This window comes from Triturus cristatus, chromosome 4_2, assembly GCF_964204655.1.
Source record: "Triturus cristatus chromosome 4_2, aTriCri1.1, whole genome shotgun sequence".
Classification (NCBI taxonomy): domain Eukaryota; kingdom Metazoa; phylum Chordata; class Amphibia; order Caudata; family Salamandridae; genus Triturus; species Triturus cristatus.
This window is the reverse complement of record NC_140586.1, coordinates 599,289,583-599,316,183: the sequence shown is the minus strand read 5'-3', so window position 1 is coordinate 599,316,183 and position 26,601 is coordinate 599,289,583. Positions and strand designations below refer to the sequence as shown.

The 26,601-nt window shown below is 46.1% G+C and overlaps 2 protein-coding genes across 2 annotated transcripts in view; one reads left to right on the top strand and one right to left on the bottom strand.

Annotated features, from left to right (window-relative positions):
* Positions 1-26,601, top strand: part of TNNI3K (TNNI3 interacting kinase) — a 2,902,528-nt gene that overhangs the window by 2,561,264 nt on the left and 314,663 nt on the right. The gene's annotated exons all lie outside the window — the stretch shown is intronic.
* The window catches only part of LRRC53 (leucine rich repeat containing 53), a 102,124-nt gene that overhangs the window by 45,514 nt on the left and 30,009 nt on the right, over positions 1-26,601 (bottom strand). Inside the window, exons 3-4 of the mRNA XM_085600216.1 lie at positions 4,813-4,919; positions 2,092-2,935 (exon numbers count right to left, since the gene is read on the bottom strand). Of these exons, the coding sequence (XP_085456342.1) occupies positions 2,092-2,935; positions 4,813-4,919 (951 nt within the window). The remainder of the gene's footprint in view (positions 1-2,091; positions 2,936-4,812; positions 4,920-26,601) is intronic.

Genomic DNA, 26,601 nt, shown 5'->3' with positions numbered 1-26,601 from the left:
CAGGAAATGTTTTCATTATGCACAGCATCCAGTTCTCTTCACCCTCCTTGCCTAGTCTCACTGTGCTTCCTACGATCCGCTCAGCTCACCAGGGTTAGCATTGCTTTTCTTTGCATTCAGTTGGTAGAATTAACTATCAATAGGTTTTAAAACTCAAACTAATGAACCAGCATTTTGCAAGCACCTTAAATCATAGTATTCACTTAGTTTCTTGTCTTCCGCTGCCGGTGACATCACAAGTCTCCTAACACCAGGATCCCTCATGGGTACTTGCCTGCCATGCAAAACAGATGAATAAATAAGGAACTAATATGGAATATTTAAATGTTCATTGTTATTCATGGACAATACAACTCTGGAATGATTAATGCGTGTGTAATACAGCAGTTAATTATTCACTAAAATATGCATCACACACGGGAAACAGCCTTTAGATCGCATGTTTTACATCGAATGCTATTAGAATGCGGTCGTTACAACGACCGCGTTTTTACATCGCGAACCATTACATCGCAAGTTGTTACAACGACTTGCTGTAGGGGGCAGAAGGTGTTGGATTTACAATGCAACACCTTCCCTGCTGTTGTACAAACTGGAGTAGGAATAGTAAATTACTCTATTCCCAAGAACAGCGTGCACCCACAGCAAGTCGTTGAAATGACTTGCGATGTAGTGGTTTGCATTGTTACAACGCGGTCATTGGAACAACTGCGTTGTAATAGCATGCAATGTAAAGCATGCATAGTAAACGTATATATTCATTTCACACTTTGTAATGTAGCACTGACTATTGTTATCCAGAAGAAAATGGATGATAAATTCATACAGTTACACAGCAAATATTTCCTTTTTACTCGGCAATTCAACAAGGTGCTAACTCAAATACACTGGCAGGAGTCGCACCCTGAGGTACCCATTTTATAATCACTGAGCAAGTTCTGAATTACGCAATTGAACAGTGCAGACATGAAGACCTAATTAGCATACAAAAATTGTATGCTTCAAACAGAGAAAGAAGATAGTTTATTTATTAAGCTCGCAAATATATTTAGGGTTTGTACAGCGTCTGGTTTAGAGGCTGGCACGGCCTGTTCACAATGTAGGCCTTCTCTTCCAACACCTTACATGTGATTCTACTCTGTACACTAGAAATGTCCATGCGACGCTCCTATCGCTATGAATAAGGAAAGCATTTTTTTAAAAGGGGAAGATATTAAGGACACCTGTGAACATATTACGCAAACTGCCCTGTGACACATTAGGTGATTGCACCCGCTTTATTTACCCATGGGCACTTTGGTAATAAAGGAGCAGCCAGACACCCTTGACCTCCTCTTCTGTAATATGGACCTAGCTTTTCATGGTCTTGTGGCCACATATAAATGAAGGCACACCTTTGCCTTTGTGCCCATTCTATATTATAGAGCAAATGTAAGGGCAAGGAAGCCAGTGGGCGGGACACTGGCAGTGCTCCATATATCAGGGTTCCCCTTGGGAGGGGGCCACAAGGGTTCCAGTGGCCCCAGACTTGGTCTCTCTAAGGAATGAGGCCAGATCTGCTTCTAGTCAAAGAAGGAGAAGCATTGTTCCTCAGAGTACCCATGCGCTCTACAAATCTTCCTTTCATTCAATGTCTTTCACTAACGTGCTCTCCCCAGTGTCGGGGTAAGTTCATTCCTGTGCTAACAAGAGTGCATTTTATTCTGTGATAGCGTGCATTCTCCCAATCTGCACTGGTGCATTCAATGGATGGTGCACCACAGTGCAAACCGGGATTGTTCACTCCATTTGTAATGCCGGAATTATGATCCAAAATAATGTGGCACTAAAACATGATTTAAAGAAGGCTCTTTATTGGCCATTATCAACATTTAGAAACGTAATGACCTCAAGCAGTGAATGTGTAAATTCTAATATTTGTGTAACTTTATGATAATTTATAATCACTCTATTGTTTTGTTTTTTAGTTGATCTTACAGAATGTTTCTTACTCAAATGACCCCTGAAAATCTATACTTGGGTACATGGTTAGTAAGCTGAATGTGCTATTTGTAAAATAACATGTTATTTGAGCACAGAACAAACTTACACTAAATATGCGGTATCAGGTATTTGGATACGTTACCTATAAAGCAAAAAACAGCCACCAAAACAAGATCTCGAAGGTAGTAGTCTTTGTTTTTATCATGGACAATGATGGTAACGTTTTGTGTTACTGGCAGACAGTTGAATTCAGATAGTTCAAGCACACTGCGCACTTTTGAGTTGTCTGATTTCCAACACTCCATATATTTGGCATTTTTGAGGACTCTCTCTGATGAGGATATGTAATTTCTTAAAAATGCAGCGAATTCTTGAAGTTTGCATGTGCAGTTCCACTGATTTTGATCTAAGTTCAAAACCATGAGCCGAGTAAGTGGGAAGAAAGCGTTGGATATATGTTTTAAGTTGTTCCTGGAGAGATCCAAATCCTGAAGTTGGGGCAGACCCAGAAATGCATATTTATCAATATAGCTAATAAGATTATTCGATAAATCCAGGTTCTTGAGATGATAGAGGGATGTCGTCCCAAAACTGCTGTCTGTTAAATTGGTGAGCTGGTTCCCATTGAGCTGTAGCCTTATAAGGCTCTTCATATTGCTAAACCAGGTCCCATAAACATTACTCAAGCTGTTGCTACTGAGCACTAGAAGTTCCAGTGTCCGAAGCGTGCCAAAGGTATCATTACGGATGGCAGAGCTGGATAATTGGTTTTGGTCAAGCACCAAAGCCCTTAGGTCTGTGAAGCCATTAAATGCACCATCTTGTATCTCAGCAATACTGTTGCTACTTAATCTCAGTAGAGTTAGATTGATTAGGATCGACAGGTTGGAAAACTCTATTGAAGTGATATATCCATCAGTAACAATGAGGGCTCTTGTAGTATCAGGAGCAGCTGGAAAAGAAGAAAGACATTATAGTGTAGTATTAATGCATGAAAAACTGGACATTCAAAGTTTTGGCTACATTTTCACGAACTCTATACGTTTACTTACCAATTAATTCTATATGCCTTCTCTGCATATCTTTTACTTGATAAATAGTGTGGGGACAAACTGCATTTGTAGTACATTTAATGGTACTACAATAGCATTACTAAAGCACTACAAAATGCCATTCACAGCCCTACAAGTGCAAATATCTCCCTCCACCTCCCCAACCTTTTCATTTTGGAAATCCTCGCAAATGTAAATTTACTACTTAGGCCCCGATTATGATGTCCGATGGACCTGAGTCCATCCGACAATGTTCGGTTGCATTTCTATTCTTTACAATGGGAGCATGCATTTCAACCGGACCCCCAAAGTGGAATTCCCACAGCTTTACTGTGTTGGAAAGCCCGGCACAGAAAGGCTGTGGGAATCTGCCATCGTAATCCCTCAGACGGAAAGAGCCGCCCGAGGGATTACTGTAGGCTTTCCGAATGGCAGACATGCCCTCCAAGCCTGTCGGAGGCCATTCGGAAATCTGGATCGGATTCCTTTCTGACCGACCCCCATCAAAATGGGTGTGTCAGAAAGGAATCCGTACAGCCAATTACGATGCCGTAGGAACGGCTCTGACCAAGGGTCGTAGCCGTTTCATATGGCATCGTAATCGGGCCCTTAGTAGGAAATGTGGGAGGTAATCGGGGAATGGCTCAAAAAAGAGATATATTTACTACTAAATAGGAGGGTTTTAGAGAGGAGAAAATCGGGGTTTATGGAGGATTAAGAAGAGGATTAGGATGGGGAAGTACCCACCCACAAAAGAGTAAGCCTACTGCTGTTCCATAAATGCACTTCTAAAGATACCACAGCCAAAAAGGAACTCAAAACAGTAGTAGCTCAGAGCTGTAGTAAGTTCAGAACCACACATGGCCATCCACTGGTAATGCAATTTCCGCCCATAAAAAACAATGGAGGTGGGGACTAACATAAAGCCCTAAAGGAAATAATGTTACATTAAATTATTTAAAATAGCTAGAAATACAAATAAATATAATTGAATGTTAAAACAAAATCTGAAAATAAAACATTGATTATTTAATGATAACTTATTTTAAAATTGTTATCAATTTAGAATATAATGTAGCAATAATTTTTATTTGAATATATTTAAACTAGTAATTCTATGCATCACTTTTATTCACCACTAATGCATAAAAAATTTCATCTTTGTACTTTAGATGTGGGTTCATATTTTAATGTTAAAGTAAATAAATATTTTTGAATTATTGTAATACATTTCTTGCTAATTAAATGCAACAGACCATTAACTTAATTTTGAATTAAATCTTTAATTAACTTAATTATATTAAATAAATGCAAGTTATTTTCTGAAGTTTAAATTATTAAGTAAATTCCCACCTTAGGTTAAAAATTAAATTTGTTATTATGTATTACTATTTATCATAAGTTAAATAGGAAAGGTGTTTTAATTTGATATTTTTGGTAACAAAGTACATTTAGTTAGATTTGTAACTATTTTAAATGATCTAGTGCAATTTAATATTATCTATTATGGGGTTTTATCTTATGTCCCTGTCTCCCATTATTTTCTATGTGAGAGTGTTGCAGTACCAGTGGTTGGCCATGTGTGGTGGTGGACTTACTACTATTGTTTTTTTCAGTAGTAACTTACACTTGTACATTTAGATCAAGCCCCTTTTTCAGGGGTTAAGTCATGTAAGTCTACACCTTTGAGTACCTTTGAACTGCGATTATTTGAGTGGCCAAAAGCAATAAACGTACTCAAAAGTGTAAGAGTACATTACACATGTAAGTATGTTACCTTTGTGAATATCCCTGTATGTTTTACTATTATTAGCTGCTTTACTTCTCTCCAAATAGCCCAATATTTTTAATGGCTTTATTGAAAGTATCGATTTGGCTTGGAAACTAGAGCAATGGAAACAGATTAGGTTACATTGGATTAGATAATTACCACTTGTCAATCATAAAAGCTAGTTTTACTAAATATGTTTTTCTGTTTGCTCATTGCATCAGATAGAAGCATGGTTTACCAGTAAGAATGTGTGCTCTAAGTACAAAGTAGACATACATATTAACGGCAGCTACATATCTCCAATCCATACATTTTCCAGGCTGCTACAATAGCATACAATTCACTCATGGCTCATTAAAACCTTAGCTGGCATCCTGCCAGCCAACAGTGCTGACGAAAGCTCTGGAATACTTGTAGATGGCCTCCCCTTATAATTAGAGCCAGTGCTTAATTTGAGCCGGAGCTTTCGGGTGCTAAGCACCGGCACTTAATTGGTTTCCGGTGCTCGGCATCGGCACCTAATTGTCAAACCACACTTAGGGCAGTCTGCCACAAGGTGGCGCAGCTCATGTAATTTAGAGATGAGCAGTATAACAGTTGTTTAGGAAAACAATATACATAAAAAAAAATACTAATACCTGCCTCCCCAGCCATTCCTTTAGCTTTGGGGGCCTGGAATAATCTGAACTGTCGCATTTACATGCGATAGAGATGGTTAGGAGTTGTTTTGGCAGTGATGACAGGGGCGATGGTTGGTGCAAGCTACAGTAGCCTCCTGGTCAGAGCCCTGGCACTTAATAGTTTACAAATTAAGCACTGATTAAAGCTCAATGCCTACCAGGTGGGCATCTCAATACCTTCAGTACATTCAACAGTGATAGCTGCAAAGAATGGAGAGCAGAATTCAGTTCAATCACCTTGTCTTTTATGATCCAGTTTGTAACTCTTTTTTCACCTGCAGCAAAATGCCAAAACAGGAGTTTGCTTTAGAAGAACAAAAATGTAATGTCCCTGATATCCAGGATGTAGAAAATAGGTTCCGCTCATTTAACTTCTCTGGATTTTTTTATTTTGACTACCCAGTTTTTGGACTTTGCTATTAATGAGCCTCACCAACTGAGTCTCACTCACGGTAAATTCTATAAAAATGGACTAAGAGTGCTAACTGTAGTGTCCAGCTTTTAAGAGAAGGCTGCTACTCTGAAAATGGAGTAAGAGGCTGGTGACATGTGAACACATGGGCACACCTGTTTGCATACATGTGCACATGCATAGGGGATGAGCGTGCTCACCCTGCTGTCTACACACAAGTAGCCTGTTGCACAGGAGACCCGTCATGGATTGGTGGTGACCGGGTGTAAGCCTTATAATGAGAGTGCTCATTCCTTGTGTAGAACTGTGGTGATTGGTGAAAGTCTGTGGCGCTTCTCTAAATTGCACATTAAAGACTAAGGGGCTGATTCCGATCCTGGAAAAATATTCCCCGTACGAATCGTATCCGGATTTTTTTACGTACGAATCGTACAAGTCCCGTACAAACTGGCAAGTACGATTCGTATGTAAAAAACACCATACGAATCGCATTGGGAATATACCCCGACACGTCCTCGGGTCGGAAAAAGTGTCCGACACGTCCCCGGACGGTTTTACGTACAACTCGGTAAACCGACGTCCGAACGCGCAAGTACGATCCGTCCCGTCCGTCCGACTCCACAACCGTATGGTAAAAACACCGTACGGAGCGAACCTCCATAGCAACCATGGAGACGTCCAAACATGTGCCCGCATACGCGCCGAACACCCCCCCATGTCCGCGCCGTACCCCCAGCCCCCCGTATGTCCGCGAGTACCCGCACCCCACCCGTGTATGTCCGCGACGTACCCGCACCCCACCCGTGTATGTCCGGTGCAAACCCCCATCTAGGTATGTACGGCGCGGACCCCCACCCCACCCCCGTATATACGGCGCGGACCCCCACCCCACCCCGTATGTACGGCGTGAACCCCCACCCCACCCCCGTATGTACGGCGCGAACCCCCACCCTGTATGTACGGCGCGATCCCCCACACCCGTATGTACGGCGCGGACCCCCAGCGCGTAGGGCTGGGGGTCCGTGCCATACATACGGGGGTGGGGGTTCGCGCCCTATATACGGGGTGGGTTGGGGGTCCGCGCCGTACATAAGGGGGTGGGGGTTCGCGCCGTACATACGGGGGTGGGGTGGGGGTCCGCGCCGTACATACGGGGGTGGGGGTTCACGGCATACATACGGGGGTGGGGGTTCACTCCGTACATATGGGGGTGGGGGTTCGCGCTGTACATGCGGGGGTGGGGGTTCGCACCGTACATACGGGGGTGGGGTGGGGGTCCGCGCCGTACATACGGGGGTGGGGGTTCACGTCGTACATACGGGGGTGGGGGTTCGCGCCGTACATACGGGGGTGGGGTGGGGGTCCGCGCTGTACATACGGGGGTGGGGGTTCACGCCATACATACGGGGGTGGGGGTTCACGCCATACATACGGGGGTGGGGGTTCGTGCCATACATACGGGGGTGGGGTGGGGGTCTGCGCCGTACATACGGGGTGGGGGTTTGCGCCGTACATACGGGGGTGGGGTGGGGGTCCGCGCCGTACATACGGGGGTGGGGGTTCGCGCCATACATATGGGGGTGGGGGTTCGCGCCGTACATACGGGGGTGGGGTGGGGGTCCGTGCCGTACATACGGGGGTGGGGGTTCGCGCCGTACATACGGGGGTGGGGGTTGGCGTCGTACATACGGGGGAGGAGGTTCGCGCCGTACATACGGGGGTGGGGTGGGGGTCCGCGCTGTACATACGGGGGTGGGGGTTCACGCCATACATACGGGGGTGGGGGTTCGTGCCATACATACGGGGGTGGGGTGGGGGTCTGCGCCGTACATACGGGGGTGGGGGTTTGCGCCGTACATACGGGGGTGGGGTGGGGGTCCGCGCCGTACATACGGGGGTGGGGGTTCGCGCCGTACATACGGGGGTGGGGGTTCGCGCCATACATATGGGGGTGGGGGTTCGCGCCGTACATACGGGGGTGGGGTGGGGGTCCGTGCCGTACATACGGGGGTGGGGGTTTGCGCCGTACATACGGGGGTGGGGGTTTGCGCCGTACATACGGGGGTGGGGGTTTGCGCCATACATACGGGGGTAGGGGTCCGCGCCGTACATACGGGGGTGGGGGTTTGCGCCGTACATACGGGGGTGGGGTGGGGGTCCGCGCCGTACATACGGGGGTGGGGGTTCGCGCCGTACATACGGGGGTGGGGGTTCGCGCCATACATATGGGGGTGGGGGTTCGCGCCGTACATACGGGGGTGGGGTGGGGGTCCGTGCCGTACATACGGGGGTGGGGTGGGGGTCCGTGCCGTACATACGGGGGTGGGGGTTCGCGCCGTACATACGGGGGTGGGGGTTTGCGCCGTACATACGGGGGTGGGGGTTTGCGCCATACATACGGGGGTAGGGGTTTGCGCTGTACATACGGGGGTGGTGGTCCGCGCCGTACATACGGGGGTGGGGGTTCGCGCTGTACATACGGGGGTGGGGTGGGGGTCCGCGCCATACATACGGGGTGGGGGTTCGCGCCGTACATACGGGGGTGGGGGTTCGCGCCATACATACGGGGGTGGGGTGGGGGTCTGCGCCGTACATACGGGGCTGGGGGTACGTCGCGGACATACGGGGGGGCTGGGGGTACGGCGCGGACATATGGGGGGGCTGGGGGGGGGTTCGGCGCGTACCGGGCCCCCTTTTCCTCCCGCTTCGCGGCGTACTTAGCTTTTCCGGCACTTTTTGTGTGCTGTAAAATTATAGCCGTCCGGAGTGCTGTCGGTACGAATCGTACTTGCTGGTACGTAAAAAGCTGCCTGACTCCATCCGCATGTCGCGTACGCGCCGTCCCGGATCACATTTGTATGTGTTTTTGTGTCGGTCGGTGTTTTGTACGAATCGTACGGAAATGGTGTTTCCGTACGAATCGTACTTGCATGTTTGTATGGTGTTTTTACCGGGTACGAGTCGGACGGAGAAAACGCTCCGACCGACGGTTCGTACCCGGTTTCTCCAGGATCGGAATCGGCCCCTAAATCTGTACCAGACTACCATTTCACCCCACTTAGCCCTACAGGGTACAGTGAGGTATCAATCTTAGGGTCTACATGCATCCTAAGAGTAAATCTGAAGTCCCTTTCATCATACCATATATACACTCCTTATGGCACTTTATCATTTTTCCAAAATCAGATTCCATATCGTTGTCCCCCCTAGTAGGGAAAGTTAATTAATACGCTAGCCAGCAGGAGGATCAAAGGCCTCCCCACATAAAAGAGCCATTTACACTGCTTGACCAAATTCCTCGGAAAGAAAGGGATGGGCAGGATTAATTAGCTCCTCATACTGCATCTGGCCTGGACAAGCCTAAGGCCATGGAAACAGAGGAGGAAGGCCAGACCTCTAGAGCCAAACAAAGGGGGGGCTCTCCTTTGAAGCTTTGGTGGGAAGGGTTCAGGCAGTTGTATCAGCTGAGGCTGCCAGGTAATATCTGTGGTGCTGCTCCTCTAAAGCTCTTGAGGGGCAGTTGGGGGTATGAACCTACTGGATAACCCCTGTATTGGTCCTTTGGGACGTCTCTGGTGTGGCTCATGACTCCTCTGACACACAGGTGCCCTACAAGTAACCAGAAAGCTGTGGGGCCTGGGGAGTGTGGCAGAAAACTTGTTCTTTTTGATGACTATGGAGGGTTTGTGGAAGATGCCCCCCAAACTGGAGAAACCATCCAGAGAATAGGCAGACATCAAGTCTGGCAAAGAGAGTTAAAAAGCAACTCCACAATGAAATATTACAGGCCAGGTCTGAGGATAAGTTCCTAGTGGCTAGGGTCATAACAACCTCCTTCATTTAGGATTTAGATGGTGACCCCATCTTCCCAGGATCAAAGAACCAAGAAAGGGAACTCCTGGGGCAGAGCAAAGCCCCAGGAGCACAACAGGTGCTTCTCCTATCCCCTTGTGCCCACGTCTGGAGGGAGTGGGCGCATCCGTCAGCTGTTTTCTACTCACGCTTCATAATAGTGGGAGAGGAGGATAAATCTGACTCACGCACTGACTTTCTAGGCACTGTCCCCTGGTGCAGAGAGCCAGCAGAGGCTGTAGGCATCGAGGTCCCTCCCCACAGCCCCCCCCCAAAAAAGAAAAAAAAGGCATTAGGGTGCCCTGGTTGGGACTGGGGCACTCGTCACAAAAGTAAAGCACTGGACAAGGCCCCACATGGAAGGAAAAAGCCCAACTGGCCTGTGGCAAAGCCGCTAATCAAATATTCACCACATATGGGAATAAACGCGCTTGAATCCACTGGGGTGCTCTCAAAAATATTTTTACTTGCTTCTTGTGATGCCCGAAGAGGGGTAGGAGCACCACCAATGTATTTGTTTGGTGCTTTGGAGGCTGCCACGAGAGCCACAGTCCGCCCTGTAGGTGCCCCAGTAAAATTCATCCTAAAACTCCCAGGATGTTACAAGCATTCCCCAGGAGAGGGTTTTTAAGCACTCCAAGAGTGTGTCTCTTGTTGGTGGGTCTTTGACTGCAATTTTGATGACTGACAATGTAAGGTTATATTTTTCACTGGATACTGTTGAATATTTTTATTATTCCCATTGACTTTTGCGGTGTTGCAACTGTAATGTATAGCATTTTTCGGCTTAATTTAATTTGGTGACACTTTTTCAAAGTCAGTAGGCTTGCCTTATTGATAATAGCACATATTTATATTGTGATATTCCATTTAGTATAGGTGGAGGAGTGTGAATGTGGATTTTGGGCTTGCTGGCGAGTATATACTGTTCTGAGGGTGTTACCAAAGGCATTTCCATCCACCTGATAGGATATATCTGTCATTAATGCATAGTATTTAGTAGCGTGTGTAATTCAAGTACTATATCTCTTTATAAGAAAAGGCACTGATTGGACAATTATTTATTGCGTATCAGCGAGCTCGGGGTATTAGCTCCCTGAGTAAGCCTTGGGCTTACTCAGGCTGCTATGCTGCCATACCCTAGGAGAGCTAATTGCTTCAATGGGATACCTGGATCCAGGGCTTAATTTGTAAAAGACTAAGGGCCTGGTTACGATCTTGGCAGATGGGATGCTCAAAAACGTGACAGATATCCCGTCCGCTGTATTACAAGTAGGAGTACTTGAGTGGAAACCCTTTTGGCAAGACTGAACTGTTGTTGCATGTAGCGTTCACAACTATCATTATCTGTCCGTCTTTCTCGTACTAGAATGAGTAATTGCAGCAATGGCAGCAGTTCGCACTGTTGCCTTGGTGGCTGCATCAGCCAGCGAATTCCCTTCAATGTGCATGCCAAAACGCTGATGACTCAATGTGTTTAATTACATGATCCTGCGACAAGTCTTTTTTCAGTTCTGCTACCTTTGGAATCTCTAAAACCATTCTGTCCCCAATAGTGTAGATTTTCTTTGTATGCCTGGACACAGTGAAATGAATCACACACAATGAGTGTGAGGAATTCCCGATCCATATTTTTGGGTGCCAGTATAAGGTCTTTTAGTTTTGCCAGCTGTGTTGTGTAATCTCCTAGAGACTGAGTTTGTGTATTGCTAGGATGGAACTTGCTGTCCTGCATACATCCCTTTCACAATCGCACATGCTGCGCTGTATTGTTGTTTCCTTCCTGCAGCACGCTGGGCAGATCCATCACTGTAAATGATGTATTCATAATGATCTAGAGGCATTATTTAATTTGTGGGAATATATTCTTGTTTGTACTGCAGGAATGCTTGTGTTTTAATGTAGAGTCAGATTTATTGTCTACATCTGTTGCAGCTAGAGAATTAGCCCACTGTATCCATTGTGGATGCAGTGCTTTTGCATTTGGAACGCTTGCTTTGGTAGCAGTCTCTAAGGTTGGTACTGGAGTTACGACAATTATGCATTTCCCCTGGGGTAGTGCTCTCACTCAGTCTGTACTGCTGTCAGAATTATTTCATTGGATGCAAAGCGCATCTCAGCGTTTGTATACAAATGTGATTTGTATGCAATGGATACTGTTTCACCTTCATTGAATGTTTGGTAAGTGTACCCTGATTGACCCATGACTACACGGATCACCAAATTCATGGTGTTTACATGCAGGGAAGGCTTTAGCGATGGTGAAGTCCTCTGCGAAAATCTTTTTGGGTGCCATCTCCCTCCCATTACATCCTCCTCAGCTTTCCTCACTACTACCCGGCAAAAGTGCCCTTCACATCTCTCACATGCATTTCATTTGTTTCAAAGCACTGGTAGAGGCTGGTTTTACTAATCCACTCAACTATCCACATGAAATAGAGAGCTATTCTTTGCAGAAGGCATATTTACCCTCTGCGCTACTTTATGGAAGCCAAAACTCCCACAAGACAAAACTCAGAACTCTCTCTCTCCAGCAGGAACATTAATCACAAGAGTTATCTTGATATTTTCATTGCGGCCTGAAAGCTGAACACACAACTCTGCAGTTAGGTGCTTTGATATCTTAAGTTATTGTAAAAATAATGTGCCCCAGTGCAGTCGTACCAGTCGCACCGCCCTAAAGCCGGCCCTGTTTACACGTGTGTGTGTGTAAGTGTCTCAGGTCAGCTTGTATGGAACTGAGAATTTCTGTGTGTTCCTGTGTTCAATGTTGAACTGAAAAATCAGTTCAGATTAGGTCGTAGAAAGGCTTTACTTTTTTCTGCGTAATCCAAAATGTATGTTCTGCCAAGATTTAGGAATCCTAAAATGGATTGTAAACCTTTCAGAGTCTTAAGAGGTTGGAGCAGTTCACATTTTTCCAAAAGTGAGCTGCCAGGCTTGTTCCTTCACTTGATAGCTCATATCCCTTTAAAAAATCTAAAATTGCCCACCTCAATTCCAAATATAGGACATTGAGGTGGGCAATTTTTGATTTTTTAAAGTTAAATTTGTAGCCCACAGTAGCGAACCCCAAAATGATGTTGTTCACCCTGTGCAAGTGATCCAATAGTTCATCGACTGTCAGAAAAATATCATCTACATAGGACAATGCCTCCTCATCACAATTTTGAAGTAACTCTGTCACTCTTGCTGAGAACAACCCAGGGCTAATCTGACTTAGACCATTGGGGCAGTCTACAGAATTGGCGCTGAGAGCCAAATGCGGAAAACGCTGTCAAATGTGTGCTTTCAGGCGCTATATTTTGGTAGAAAAATCCATTTGAGATATCTAGTGTTGTTTTGCATTTCTTCTGCACAATGTTATTCATTAATGCGGCCCTGTGTGCATTTTGTACTGCAAATGTTTTTGTGCCTGTGTTTAAATGCCTGTAGTCTAAAACTAGATGGTTAGGATTGTTGGGTTTCATTACCTGAAACAAAGGATTATTTATAGGGGAGGTGCAATTCTTAATCACACCTTGGTATTCAAGTTGATCTAAGATCTCCCTGACCTGTTTCTTTGCGTCATGTTTTATTGGGTACTGCCTGTGAGGTGTAGGAGTAGTTTTAACTGGGATTTCATGGTGAGGTGACTCAGCATCTCACCCTACATGATTGTGGTAAAGTGCTGGAGCTAGTGCCAACGTCCACTCCTGCGCGTATGTATGTTTTAGGGATTCTGGAAAGAGGCTGGAAAATGCTGGTATTATTACCCCTTCCCCTTTAGACCAATCCAAAATGATGTCAGGTGGCCAATCCCTTTCAGCCAATAGGATATCATATCCAAAAGTCAGGTTCTCCCAAAAGAGACCTTTAACTTTTCTGGGTATATCCCCCTCCATTTGGAGTGCTATTTCATATAACTGATGTGGGACACTTACTCTCGTATCAGGTGTTTCCACCATGATATGTTCATTCAAAGCTGCTGTCACCAGAAATTCCATCAGGTTCTGGTGAGCTATTGTAACTTTTGCTGCGCTGTCGAGCATCGTCAGAGCCCATTCCCCATTCAGTAGTAGAGTCCTCAGTAGCCTGGGCATTTCTTATTTTAAGGCCAGTTACCGTCTTCTTTTTAAATTGAGATTTACTTTTGGGTTTATCCTCTTATTTGATAATGTAGTTTGAAGTGCGATGTGTGTATTTGACTTTGCTCGCTCTTCTGATCTGCATTCTGATCGTCCTTCCCTCTTCAAGTTTTTTGATGAACCCTGAAACGAACGAGAGGAAGGTTTATCAGTATCCTGATACCTGTCATGTTTTTTTAATATTATCACAGTTCCTAAGGTTATATTTTCTATCAGACGGCTCCTGCTGAGGAGACCCACCCCGTGATTGTGATGCATTCTGCTTAATATTTTTTGATTGTTTGTTATCTCAATTCTTTTAAGAAGAATCGGGTGCTGGCTTTAAGTTGTCCTTTTCAGGATTACTTGTTAATTGCGGTTTCAAAGGTCTAGCTCTCAAGTTATCTCTACCCAGTGAAGCATAGGCATCTTCAAGAATCTTAGGTAGTTCTTGCTCCTGTTGTGCAGGCGTGCATTTCCTCAGGCATTAGCGTATAGCCACTGCAGCTGCCTCCCCTTTTATGTTAGCTAACAAAATTGTTGATACCTGGGCAAAATTGTCTATAAATTTCATCCCTAAGTCCAGGTTAGATTCTGCTCCGTACTCATTCTGTATTTGTTTTAATACTTCTGGTATAACTGCTATTGAGGGGTACCATGAGGTCTGGTATAAACGGCAGCGAAAAATGTACTCCAAGTTGTACAATCCTCTATCTGGGGAGCCAGGGCTGGACTGGCCGTAGCGGGCACCAGGCTTTTCCCCGGTGGGCTGCCAGGGCGGGGGCCAGTTTTGGGCCCCTGGGGGGGCTGTTTTTGTTACCGGGGATAGCAATATCGGCCCCCTTTAACAAAATCAGCCGAAACCGGCCCTAGCAAACAGCTCGGGTGCCCCCAGGGGGGGGGCAGGCTGAGCAGGTTGCCAGGGCCGGTTTCGGTTCCTAGTCCGGCCCAGAGGGGAGCTATCCCCATTGGCAAGCAAATTGTTGATATTCTGTGTTTTTCCTGTGAGCCTGTGTTGGGAAACACTGCCTCAAACTGTGCTGTTTTCTGTGCTATGCAGAATGGCTTCTGCTCACCTCTAGTGGGCATTCTTACCCTAATTAGGTTTAGAGTTTGGGGGCTGATTTTTGTTGCTGTTCCTTGTAGTGGACCAGCTTGAGTGACCCTTGTAGGATGAATTGTAAGTGTTCGCATTATGGTAGAATACCTCTGTTCTGAATGCCTCGTGTGCCTCAATCATGAAGGTAACAGTCCCAACCAATGATGTGACTCCATAACCGAATAATTTCATAGTAAGTGCACGTCTGAAATTTTCTGAAATGTTAAGGGCACCTTCCTGCTCACCTTCCTCCGCACTAGCACCACTCATACCAGTGTCTCCAGTCTGAGACAATTTAGGAGGTGTTTAAGTAAAAGAGATAAGGTTTTGCACAATTTTAGGGAAATATTATCATTCAAGCTTGAACAAACCTACAGCCAATACATAGGATATACCTACTCAGCTGTGGCGGATTTCTCCCTTCCCACTCCAGATGTCTCTGGATAAATGTGAGTAGGAATCTCTGAGAAAGCATGACTGAACTACTCAGATTTGAAGGTTACATAAGAACCAAACCAATGTTGGCAGCGCCATGTCATGTAGTTTCTAATAATACATAGGATTTGCAGATTTATGCAACATAAACTAAGGGACTGGTGTCCAGACTGATTTCAGACACCCCCAAAGGGTATGTTAGCCTTTAGACCAGCCAGCTAACAGTGCCACAATAAGCCCCCTAACCTTACCAAAGAGCAAATAGTTTCTGGCAACTATCAGACATGACAACCCTTGATCCTTCAGGGATCCTGGAAGCAGTGCAGTAATTTTCGCTCAGTCAATCATGCTCACATAGTCTCAGAGAGATACACAGAATAAACCATTGGAACGTTTTCAATAAGCATTTATTGAACCAGCATAATTCTAGTATAAAACATGTTTGCTACGACAATCATTAGACAGAAACAGATATATGAGATGACAGGCACAGAAAGAGTAAATAAAAGGTAGAATTCGACCATGGTGCTAAAACAGTAAATATATGCAGGCATATCAATACATGGCAGTAATCAAGGGTACTCCTAAGATGCAAACCCTACCTAAGTGAGCCTAAGTGTACCTAACATGTATGTGGGTGTAAAGCCAAGAATCCCCTAGGAAAGAGCCAACCCCATTACCTGATGGGAGTGAATGAACGACCCCGTCTTGGTCTCGAGTTGGACACCCCGCAAGGGATATCAGACCACTGCTTGCTGGAGCTTCTGCAGGCCGGGACCTCAGCGTCTAGTGTCAGTGTGAAGCTTCTCCTCTGCTTAGCTAGTATTGCTATGGGTCATTTATACCATAAAGATAGCCTCGGGGTTCCATACTGATGAATACAAGCCCCAGCTAGGCCCGCAAGAGACAAGGGTTCGCTCTTCTGTAACGAAATCTATAAGGAAGTTGGCACGGAAACTGCAAAGTACAAAAACAACGTTTATTAACCCTTAAGGGTGGTCCTACAATCCACACAACACTCTTCAGTATTGCAAGGAGTAGCACACAGAACTTGCGTACATTGTCCCCTTTTATACACAACAGAGGGGCTCATGAGTGGGTGGATACCACATGAAGTCGAAGAACATTACCATTTAGGGTCATTCTCGATACCAAATCAATACATGGGCGGAGCTAACATACTCCTTGGGCCCGCGAAAACACATGGTCAAGCAAAGCTAATTATAACAGATGTGGTCAAGTCTGGGCATGCGCCAGATGGACAAGAGAGAGCTATTTATAACTGTTGCTAGGCAGATTACAAGAGCAACTAACACAGAGGTCGGACTCTCCTCGTGGTGAGCACGTGGCAGCATGTCAATACAAAATGGAGTCCGGACTTCGGCCAACATAATGAGGAAAACACGATAAAAGGGAAACACTAATGTTTTCAGTGAATGCTTAATCACATTCTGCCTTAATTTACAACAGACGACCCTTTCAGCATTTACTGAAGACATCCGGTTTCCAAGAATAATCATCGTATATGTCAATTATCATCATTCCTTTAACCTCTTTAGCTAGACCCTTCTGGCGGGCAACATCGGCAATAGCTTTCTTATCTGGAATGCAAAATGAAATGCATACGGAACAGCACAATGGTCCACATTGAATACACATACAGAGAAAGAACAGAATTGCTATAATAATGCAGAGACCAGTTAAGACCTTCCATCCCCAGGCAGTAACCAACGCCCAAAACCATCCAGAAAAGGACCAAGTGCCGTTTTCCGTGTGGATTTCAGCTGCTATTTTATGCAGCTTATTAATGGCGTTATAAACGGATGGCGTATGATCAGGGATGAACACACAGCAGCTACTTCCAATAATTTTACAGGCTCCTCCTCGATCAGCTAGCATCACATCCAATACCATACGATTCTGTAATGCAACAATCCTGGTAATCTGTAATTCTTCCGTAAGATTCCCAAGAGCAGCAGCAGTCTGATTAGTCACAGCTTCTACCACTCTTGTTAATCTTCGGATCTTCCTACTATTCAGAGCGGCTCCAACAAAGAAAAACAGTCCTAAATTAAAATCAATATACTGTTGCAAGCTGGTATCTGTTTGATCCACCTCATTAATAGATAGAGTACGTTTATATCTATTTACAGTCACATTATTCAGCAATTTCAAATCCTTATGATATGACGCAGGTGCTAAGAATACAGGAGGTAATAGGAATGATACATAGCATACCCCAGACCACCCAGCCGGCAAACGGTAATAACCTTTATTTCCACATACAAAATAGGTATTATGGGATGCTAGGAAGGTGCTGTTATTTAACCCATCAATGTTTAACACAGTTATACAATCACTGACACCGACAGGGATAAAACCCACACTCTGGACGCACAGGTCCGCTTGGGCTTGTGCTACTTGGATTACAAATTTATCCTTCCCCACAGTGTCTCTGGTGTTCGTGAAGATATAGGGGATGGATTCATTGTCCGGTCGGTACTCTTCCCATTCCCAAATTGTCCCATTCGCTTGTGGATATCCATTCTTGTCCTGATGGCATTCTTTATTAAGTCTGAAAAGCAATCGTCCCACTGTCGGTTTTCGAGTGGCAAACAACAGAGTGTACCATGCTCTACAAGAGCCATTGTGAGAGAAAGGAAGGGGTATGAATGGCGTACCTCCTTTCTTCTGATGGGCTGGCATCATCCCACATATCCAACAGTTCGTAGCATTTGTAGCAACGTGGGTGTGATGCAGCATCTGAATGAAAGTGTTATTCAAATAGGATTGTCGATGCTTCAACTCTTGGTATGGCAATGTGTAAAAGTAGTGCTCCGCAGGCACTGGAGTCGTCAACACAAGTGTCTCTCGGGCAGGAGTTGCCTCCTCCACAAACCATGTGGTTATACCAATGATAGCTACTGTTAGCATGAACCCCAGTGCACAAAGAATTTTCTTCTTCTCCATGTCAAAGGAAACAATACCCTGGTATCTTCCTGAAACTAAAAAGTCTGTCAGAACTCTTCCCCTTGGGCAGCGGTTGATTTCTTCACCAGCGGGCCAAGACGGGTGTCGCTACACTAATGCAGGGCTGATCCCCCCCCCTTGCCTCATTGGCTCTCCGTTTCACTAACCCAAGGGCCGTTCTGACAGTATGTCCCGGTACTGGAAACCTCACTTCCTTGATCGCAGATGATATCGCCTTCCTCCAGAAGTCGTGTGGTCCGAAAAGAGCTCCTCAGTGTCGTTTGGCTCCGCAGCACGGCCTGTCTCTGCTGCTAGGATGTCTCGTTGATCGGTCAGCACGGCAGACTCCACCAATCCGGGCGGTACCTTTCGACAGTGCAAGGAATGGATCCAATTCTTCCTGTTCGAGACTCGCACAGCCGTCCTCGTTGCAAGAAGGACTTGCTCAGGTCCGACCCATCTCGGCTCCAAACTGTTCGATCTGTCGAAAACCTTTATCATCACATGATCTCCAGGCCGGAGACCATGTCCTTCGCCAGTAGACCGATCAGGGAGCGCCTCTCGGACCTGTTGATGAATAGAAACCAAGTTATCCGTTAACTGTGCCAGATAATCACTCATCATCACACAAGGTACATCATACACAGCCTTAGGCCTTGGTGGACCCCAAATGTTCATTGGGCGTCCAAATACAATCTCATAGGGTGTAAGGCCGGTTCGGGAGTGTGGCACCGACCTAATTGACAATAACGCCAGTGGCAAAGCGTCTGGCCAAGTCAAAGACGTTGAAGCTTGAATTTTGGCGATCTTAAGCTTCAGTGTACCATTATATTTCTCGACTAGTCCTGCAGACTGAGGGTGGAACACGGCGTGGAACTTCTGGGTGATGCCTAGGCCCTTCAAGACATACTTTATAACATCTGCTACAAAGTGAGGGCCATTATCACTCCACAGAAGTCTACAGACGCCGTATCGGGGGAAAAACTCTTTCAGCAATAGCTTCGCTGTAGTCATTGCAGTATTGTCTTTCGCAGGGTACGCCTCGACCCATTTACTAAAGGCGCAAACCACTACTAGAACATACTTCAAATTGTTACAGCGCTCAAGCTGGATGTAATCCATCTGCAGAACCTCAAAGGGTGCAGTGGGTGTCGCAAATCCTCCTGCTGGAGTTCGCGTGCCTTTCCCTGGGTTATACTTCAGACAGATCATACAGGTCTGCACCACCCTCTTTGCCGTGCTAGCAATCTCTGGATGCTCCCAGACTTGGGTAAGCAATTTCACAATTGCGGAAGCTCCAACATGTGCTAGCCCATGTGCCATCTGGACCATAGGTTGTACAAAAGCCGTGGGTAATTTCCATCTATCCATCTGCTTATTTCTCCAACAACCCTCGTCATCCAGTTCTCCTTCGCTAGCCCATTGTTCCCGCTCTTTGTCAGAAGCGGTCTTTTGTATTTCTCGCACTTCCTCCTTCGCATCATGCCATCTCTCCACCTGTGACTTCACTACATACATGGCAGTAGTACCGGGCTGCATCGCAGTCTCCCGTGCTACTCGATCCGCTAACGCATTCCCTTCTCCAACCTTATCAACTACTTTCCTATGGGCACTACACTTAACAATGGCAATTTTCTTTGGGTATGTCAATGCAGTTAAAAGATTGTGGACTAACTCCCCATGCATTATCTGCACCCCATGCGACGTTAGAAACCCTCTCTCCTTCCAGAGTAGGCCGAAATCGTGCGCTACTCCGAAGGCATAGCGGCTGTCTGTGTAAACATTCACACACAATCCTGTACTAAGCTCACACGCTCGTGTTAACGCTATCAGTTCCGCTGCTTGGGCTGATTTCTGTGGTATGCGTGCTGTCTCCACTATCGTCTGTAACGTGGTAATTGCATATGCTGCTGAAGTCGTACCATCTGGTAGCTTCAGGCATGATCCATCTACCCACAACTCTCCATCTACATCTGAAAAGGGCGTATCCTGGAGATCAATACGACCCTTTGTTTGTTCCTCAGTCACAAGAATACAATCATGCGCTTTCTGTGCCTCAGGCTGTGTCTCGGGGTATGGCAACAATGTGGCCGGGTTTAATGTCACGCACCTTTTTAACGTAATGTGAGGAGCTAAAAGCGTCAACTCATATCCCGTTAAACGGGCACTGGTCAAATGCTGCGTCTTTGTTTGATTAAGCAGGGCATCAACAGCGTGGGGAACTAACACCAACAGTTTATGGGACAATACAATTCCTTCACTCTGCCGTATTGACACAGCTGTCGCCGCAACCGAGCGAAAACACCCCGGCAATGCTCGGGCGACAGGATCAAGTACAGCCGAAAAGTATGCACAAGGGCGCTGCTTATCACCATGCATCTGTACTAAAACTGATGATGCACATCCATCTTTCTCATGCACATACAACGAAAAGGGTTTTGCATAATCAGGGGTCCCTAACACTGGTGCTGAACAAAGGGCCTGTCGCAATTGCTGAAAAGCAGCATCACACTCATCTGACCAAGGGATTGGGATAGGCGTATCTTTTGTCAAGAGGGCTAGTAATGGCTTAGCCGTGTGTGAAAACCCCAGTATCCACTGTCTACAAAAAGAAACGAGGCCCAAAAATGCACGCACATCCTTCTGCGTGGATGGCCTCGGTGTGTCCAAGATTACTTGGATACGATCTGGTGTGAGTGCACGCCCCTCCTTAGACAAAAGGTGACCCAAATAAGTCACCTTTGGTCTACAGAATTGCAATTTCTTCCTAGAGACCTTGTGATTGTGGGAGGCTAAAAAGGAAAGTAGGGATAGCGTGCTTTTCTCGCACAACTCCAGGGTGTCAGCCGCCAACAAGATGTCATCGACATATTGAATGAGGGCGACCCCCTCGAGTAAAACAAAGGAATCCAACTGTCGCTTCAAAGCCTGACTATAGATACTAGGGCTTTCTGTGTAGCCCTGGGGAATTCTACAAAAACGATAAGATCTGTTGTTTAGTGTGAACCCAAAAAGAAATCGGCTATCAGGGTGAATGGGAATAGAAAAGAAGGCATTTTTCAAATCAATCACTGAGAACACGGTCGCCGTAGGCGGGACCAAGGTAAGCAACGTCGTGATATCGGAAACCACCGGGTACTGAGGTATCACGATCTTGTTTACCTCCCTCAAATCAATTATGAACCGATAGACCTTTGCATCCGTGTCCTTTTTCAGAATAGGGAGAATCGGACTGTTACAGATATTATAGGGAACTTCTTCCACTACTCCTACTGCGATCAAATCCTGCACAATCTGTATGAGAGCTTCCTCGCCCTCCTGGGAAATACGATACTGTGGGAGGCGTGGTAGCACCGCCCCCTCCTGGACACTAATGTGGACCGGAGGAATCACCATTTGTCCGACATCTGTGTCCGAAGTCGCCCATAAAGCTTGGGGGAGGGTAGCCAACAACGCATCCTCTGAGATCGTACACATCCGCCCAGATCGGGGGTAGTTGTCATTTAAAATCACCCTCACACCCTCAGGGGAACAACGAATTGTAGCCCTAAAGTACTTTAACATATCAAGGCCCATAATGTTATCCGGTGTGTACGGAGCAAGCAGAAACGGACAAGGCGCAGAAAAACAATCAACTTTAAACGCAAGGGGCTGTGAAAGAGGGCTTCGGGAGAGTGTACCGTCAAACCCTACCGATGTAACTATTGAGCCGGATGGGGGAGCCCCCGGAACCAAGTACCTAGACAATGCACTACGTGTCGCTCCTGTATCCACTAGGAACTGATCAGTAGAACCTAAAACCTCAGCCGATACATAAGGACCCGTCTGATCGACCGGCACCTCAACTGATTCGGACCCCCATCCTACGCATTCCTATGCATGCTGAGAATCATGATATCCCGAGTGATCGATGTCCGATACATGATACTGATGCTGGCGATCGAAAACGTTTGAGCTATCTCGGTGCTGCCCAGCAGTGTCGAAACGGACATTATCGTTAGAATTCCCTCTAAAGTTCGAGAAGCCCCCTCTACCTCTCTGGCCACCCGGAGTGTGCCCCTGCCGCGAAGCACGCAATGCTGGGCACTCCCTGGCCCAATGGCCCAACTGCTTACAGTACGCACATTGGTTCTTATTCAAATCAGATCGGCCCGAAGGGGGACCATAAGATCCGCCCCTTCCCCTATTATTATTACCCCGGCGGGGCGGGCCATATACTTGTGCTAACATCACTTTGGTTTTGAGATCTTTCGATTTCTTCTCCTCCTGGCCCTTCGCCTCGTGCTCCTGACGCTCATAATACTGAGCGATGGTCAGAAGGGCCGTCGGTGTCGCGGAGGACCAAGAACTCTCACTCGCTTTTAACCGGGCCGCAACTGCCGGCAGCAGATTGGCCACATATTTGTCCGCGAAAAGGTGGCGGCCTGTGTCGTCGGTAAGCGACTGGCCACTAAAGTCATGGAACGTTTCTTCGAAGCGCGTGAAGAAATCTGCAACTGACTCATCAACTTTCTGCTTACATGCCGCTAACATATTCCAGTCAATCTTTTTAGGGGGGATTATTGTTTTCAATTTAGCCACAATAGCAGCAGGGAGATCTAGAATATTCTGGGGTGGTTTCTGTGCGGGCTTCCGTTCCCTATCCTCATCCTCAAGCTCAGACCACCGGGCCTTAAAAGCAACTGCATCATCCACCTTTCGGACAGACCGCCACGTGTCCGGTGGTAGAATAAGGCCAAAGAACAGATCTATATCCGCTAAGGTCATAATGCAAGAATTCAAGGCCCCCTCGACTTCTTCATAGAAGGCCGCTGGATTCTTGCGGGGGTCAGGCAATGCATTCTTTAACGCCATAACATCGGCCCTATGCCAAGGAGTATAAACCCAATTATACACAAAATATCCCCTAGCATCGGCGGAGTTAATGTCCGAGCTAGTCCCTGCTCCTTTTGGAGGGACATACAAAGGTGCCGCCTCTCGCATCGGTTTAGCATGCACTACATTATCCTTATCTGACTGGGAGGTGGATGGGTGGCCCCCTGCCGCAACTGAATCCGACCGCTTCTCCTCCTCCGCTCGTTGGCGTGCTTTCTCTCGAAGGGCCAGCACCTCGTCCCGCAAGGCGAACAGCCGCCGAGCCGCCTCAGGAGCCTTAGAGGGAGAAAAAGCACCGTTACGTATTGCTCTGGCATCCGAAGACACTTCGTCAGGCTCAAAAACATGAGAATATTTTCGGAAAGCATTAATCACTTCATCCGCAAAATGACCCAGAAAATACACTTTATCTCTCTCCTGCCATGGCCCCCAAATTTGAAATAATTCCTCCATGGATACCTTGCCTTTAAGCGCACGGAAGGAAATTTGCCGAAGCTCAGCCATTTGCTCGGCCGGCAGCATGGACCGTGTGTCTACCTTACCCGAAGCCGGGTCAGAATCTTGCGGCCGCGGAGCGGATGCGCCAACATAAGGGGGCGGAGAGCGATCTAGCAAATAAAAATCATCATCAGGATTATTAAGGACAGGATAAAGCGGCTGGCGAACAACATATTGACCCGAAACTTGTAGCCTACGCTCTTTCTCTTGTCTGTCCGTTTGCTCTTTGTCCTCCCGATGCTTCGCTTCCTGCGCTCGCATATGATCATTCTTTCGTTGCTCCTTATCAAACAGCGCTTTCTCACGTTTCTCTCGCTCACGCACTTCCTTCACCCATAATCGCACACACTCAAACATATCCTGACGAGCACGTCGCTTACACATACACTGTTCCACATACTCAATCTTACGTATATCAAACGATCCATACAAAGGCCATCGCAACTCAGGATCCTTCCTAGTATATTTCCTCCATAACGTGCTGTACATTATGGAAGAAAGACCATGCTTCACGTACATATCCCTATTAGGAGTCCCCTCTGGGGGAGCTGGAGCAGATTCCTCGAGGTTCAACCGGTTATCCAAACAGCAGCACCACTTACGGAGTGCGCTAAAAGCAGGCATGCTAGGAATAATGCAAAATATGCAGTATTATCAAGAAAAATGGCACTTAATCGTTGCGCCGTTCCAAGTTTACACAGCTCCGGAGAAATTTCTCCACATTACCTGCCTATATGTGTTGCAACGCATATATTTTCACAAAGACAAATTCAAAATATGACTAGTCACCATCAATCAAACTCAAATAGCCAGACCAGGCTTCAAAACTCGGAGCAAGTACCGTACAACGGTTCTTACCAATCAAGAGTCCAGGTTCCAACTGCCAAGCTCCACAATCGCCCAAACGGCTCTCACGGCAGGACCGACAGAAGAGGTCTCAGTCGATGACCGGCGCCACCCAGATGGTCAGCTCGGAAGGGAAGGAAGAAAAACCTCGGGATGCCAGGGCTAAGACGCCGCTGGCAGTGATCACGTCCCCGGCCAAACTCCTCACCTTCGTCGCGACCAGTCCTTCGAGCATCCGAGTCGCCGATGAGCCCCACGTGACGGGCGCCAATTGATGAATACAAGCCCCAGCTAGGCCCGCAAGAGACAAGGGTTCGCTCTTCTGTAACGAAATCTATAAGGAAGTTGGCACGGAAACTGCAAAGTACAAAAACAACGTTTATTAACCCTTAAGGGTGGTCCTACAATCCACACAACACTCTTCAGTATTGCAAGGAGTAGCACACAGAACTTGCGTACATTGTCCCCTTTTATACACAACAGAGGGGCTCATGAGTGGGTGGATACCACATGAAGTCGAAGAACATTACCATTTAGGGTCATTCTCGATACCAAATCAATACATGGGCGGAGCTAACATACTCCTTGGGCCCGCGAAAACACATGGTCAAGCAAAGCTAATTATAACAGATGTGGTCAAGTCTGGGCATGCGCCAGATGGACAAGAGAGAGCTATTTATAACTGTTGCTAGGCAGATTACAAGAGCAACTAACACAGAGGTCGGACTCTCCTCGTGGTGAGCACGTGGCAGCATGTCAATACAAAATGGAGTCCGGACTTCGGCCAACATAATGAGGAAAACACGATAAAAGGGAAACACTAATGTTTTCAGTGAATGCTTAATCACATTCTGCCTTAATTTACAACAATACATAATCAATGTTTTGTATGTTTTGTATGTACGATTATGCAAATGAGCCTAGAACAATACCTGCATTTATGCAAAGTAGTTCTTTCACCCTAGGATGGGGATGACCATGACATTTTACACAGATTCTGTTCACGTACGTCATGTGCAGGGACTTTTCTAAGAATCCTCATGCATAATATATGTGGCTAGTTTCCAAGAAACTGATCGACATTTATTCAGCACCTAACTGGGTAAAAGGACAGTGCTAGAACTGTTATGCAGAGCAAGGTAGGACAAATGTAGGTTAAAAGGTTGTGTAGTTACCTAGGCCTAGATTGGGGTACATTGGGGCCCATAACAAGTCAAGCGGAGAGTTTTGGCAGGATAGTAAATATGAATGAAGGGGAGATTTCTCATTGCCATAACAAAACCCTGTGCATCAGAATAAGAGTCTTGAACTCAACATGCTGTTTAACAGGGAGCCAATGTAGGCTTTTCCAGACTGTGTAACAGTATCGCTTTTCCTGAGTTCTGTTACAATCCTTACAGCATAGTTCTGGAGCCTTGGGATTTTTTTTAAAGGTAGACTTCGATAGAACATTATATGGTAAATTGCAGTAATCAATTTCTGTTAAAATGCAGAAAGTTACCACTAGGGTGTGTAAGGATTTTGGTAGAAAATCAAATACCTTCTTTAGGACCTTTAGCCGATAAAAGCGGGCAGATGTTAATCCGTTTATTCGCGGGATCATAGAAAGTTGAACAATAAATAGAAATCCCAATTATTTTACTTTAGCCACAGGAGAAGGAACAGCACCAAGGCAATGAGGTCATAGTTTGTCTAGCCATCTGCACAAGGATGAACCTCCCAGTAAAATGTCAGTTTTACTGTAATTAAGTTGAAGAAAGTTACTATTTATCCAAACTTGAATTGCGCGCTATGCCTATATGAGAATGATAAAGAAACTAATCATATCTTATTTGTCTGAAAAAGATCTGCATATCAAATGCATAAGATATTACAGAACATCCAAAAGACTTGATCAATGTTATCAGAGGTTGGAGGTAAATGTTGAACAGAATGGGTGATAAAGTGGAGCCCTAATAAATGAATCTTTTGAACGAAAAGGATGCAGGCATACTAACCGGGTTATGTGTTGCAGGAAGGAAC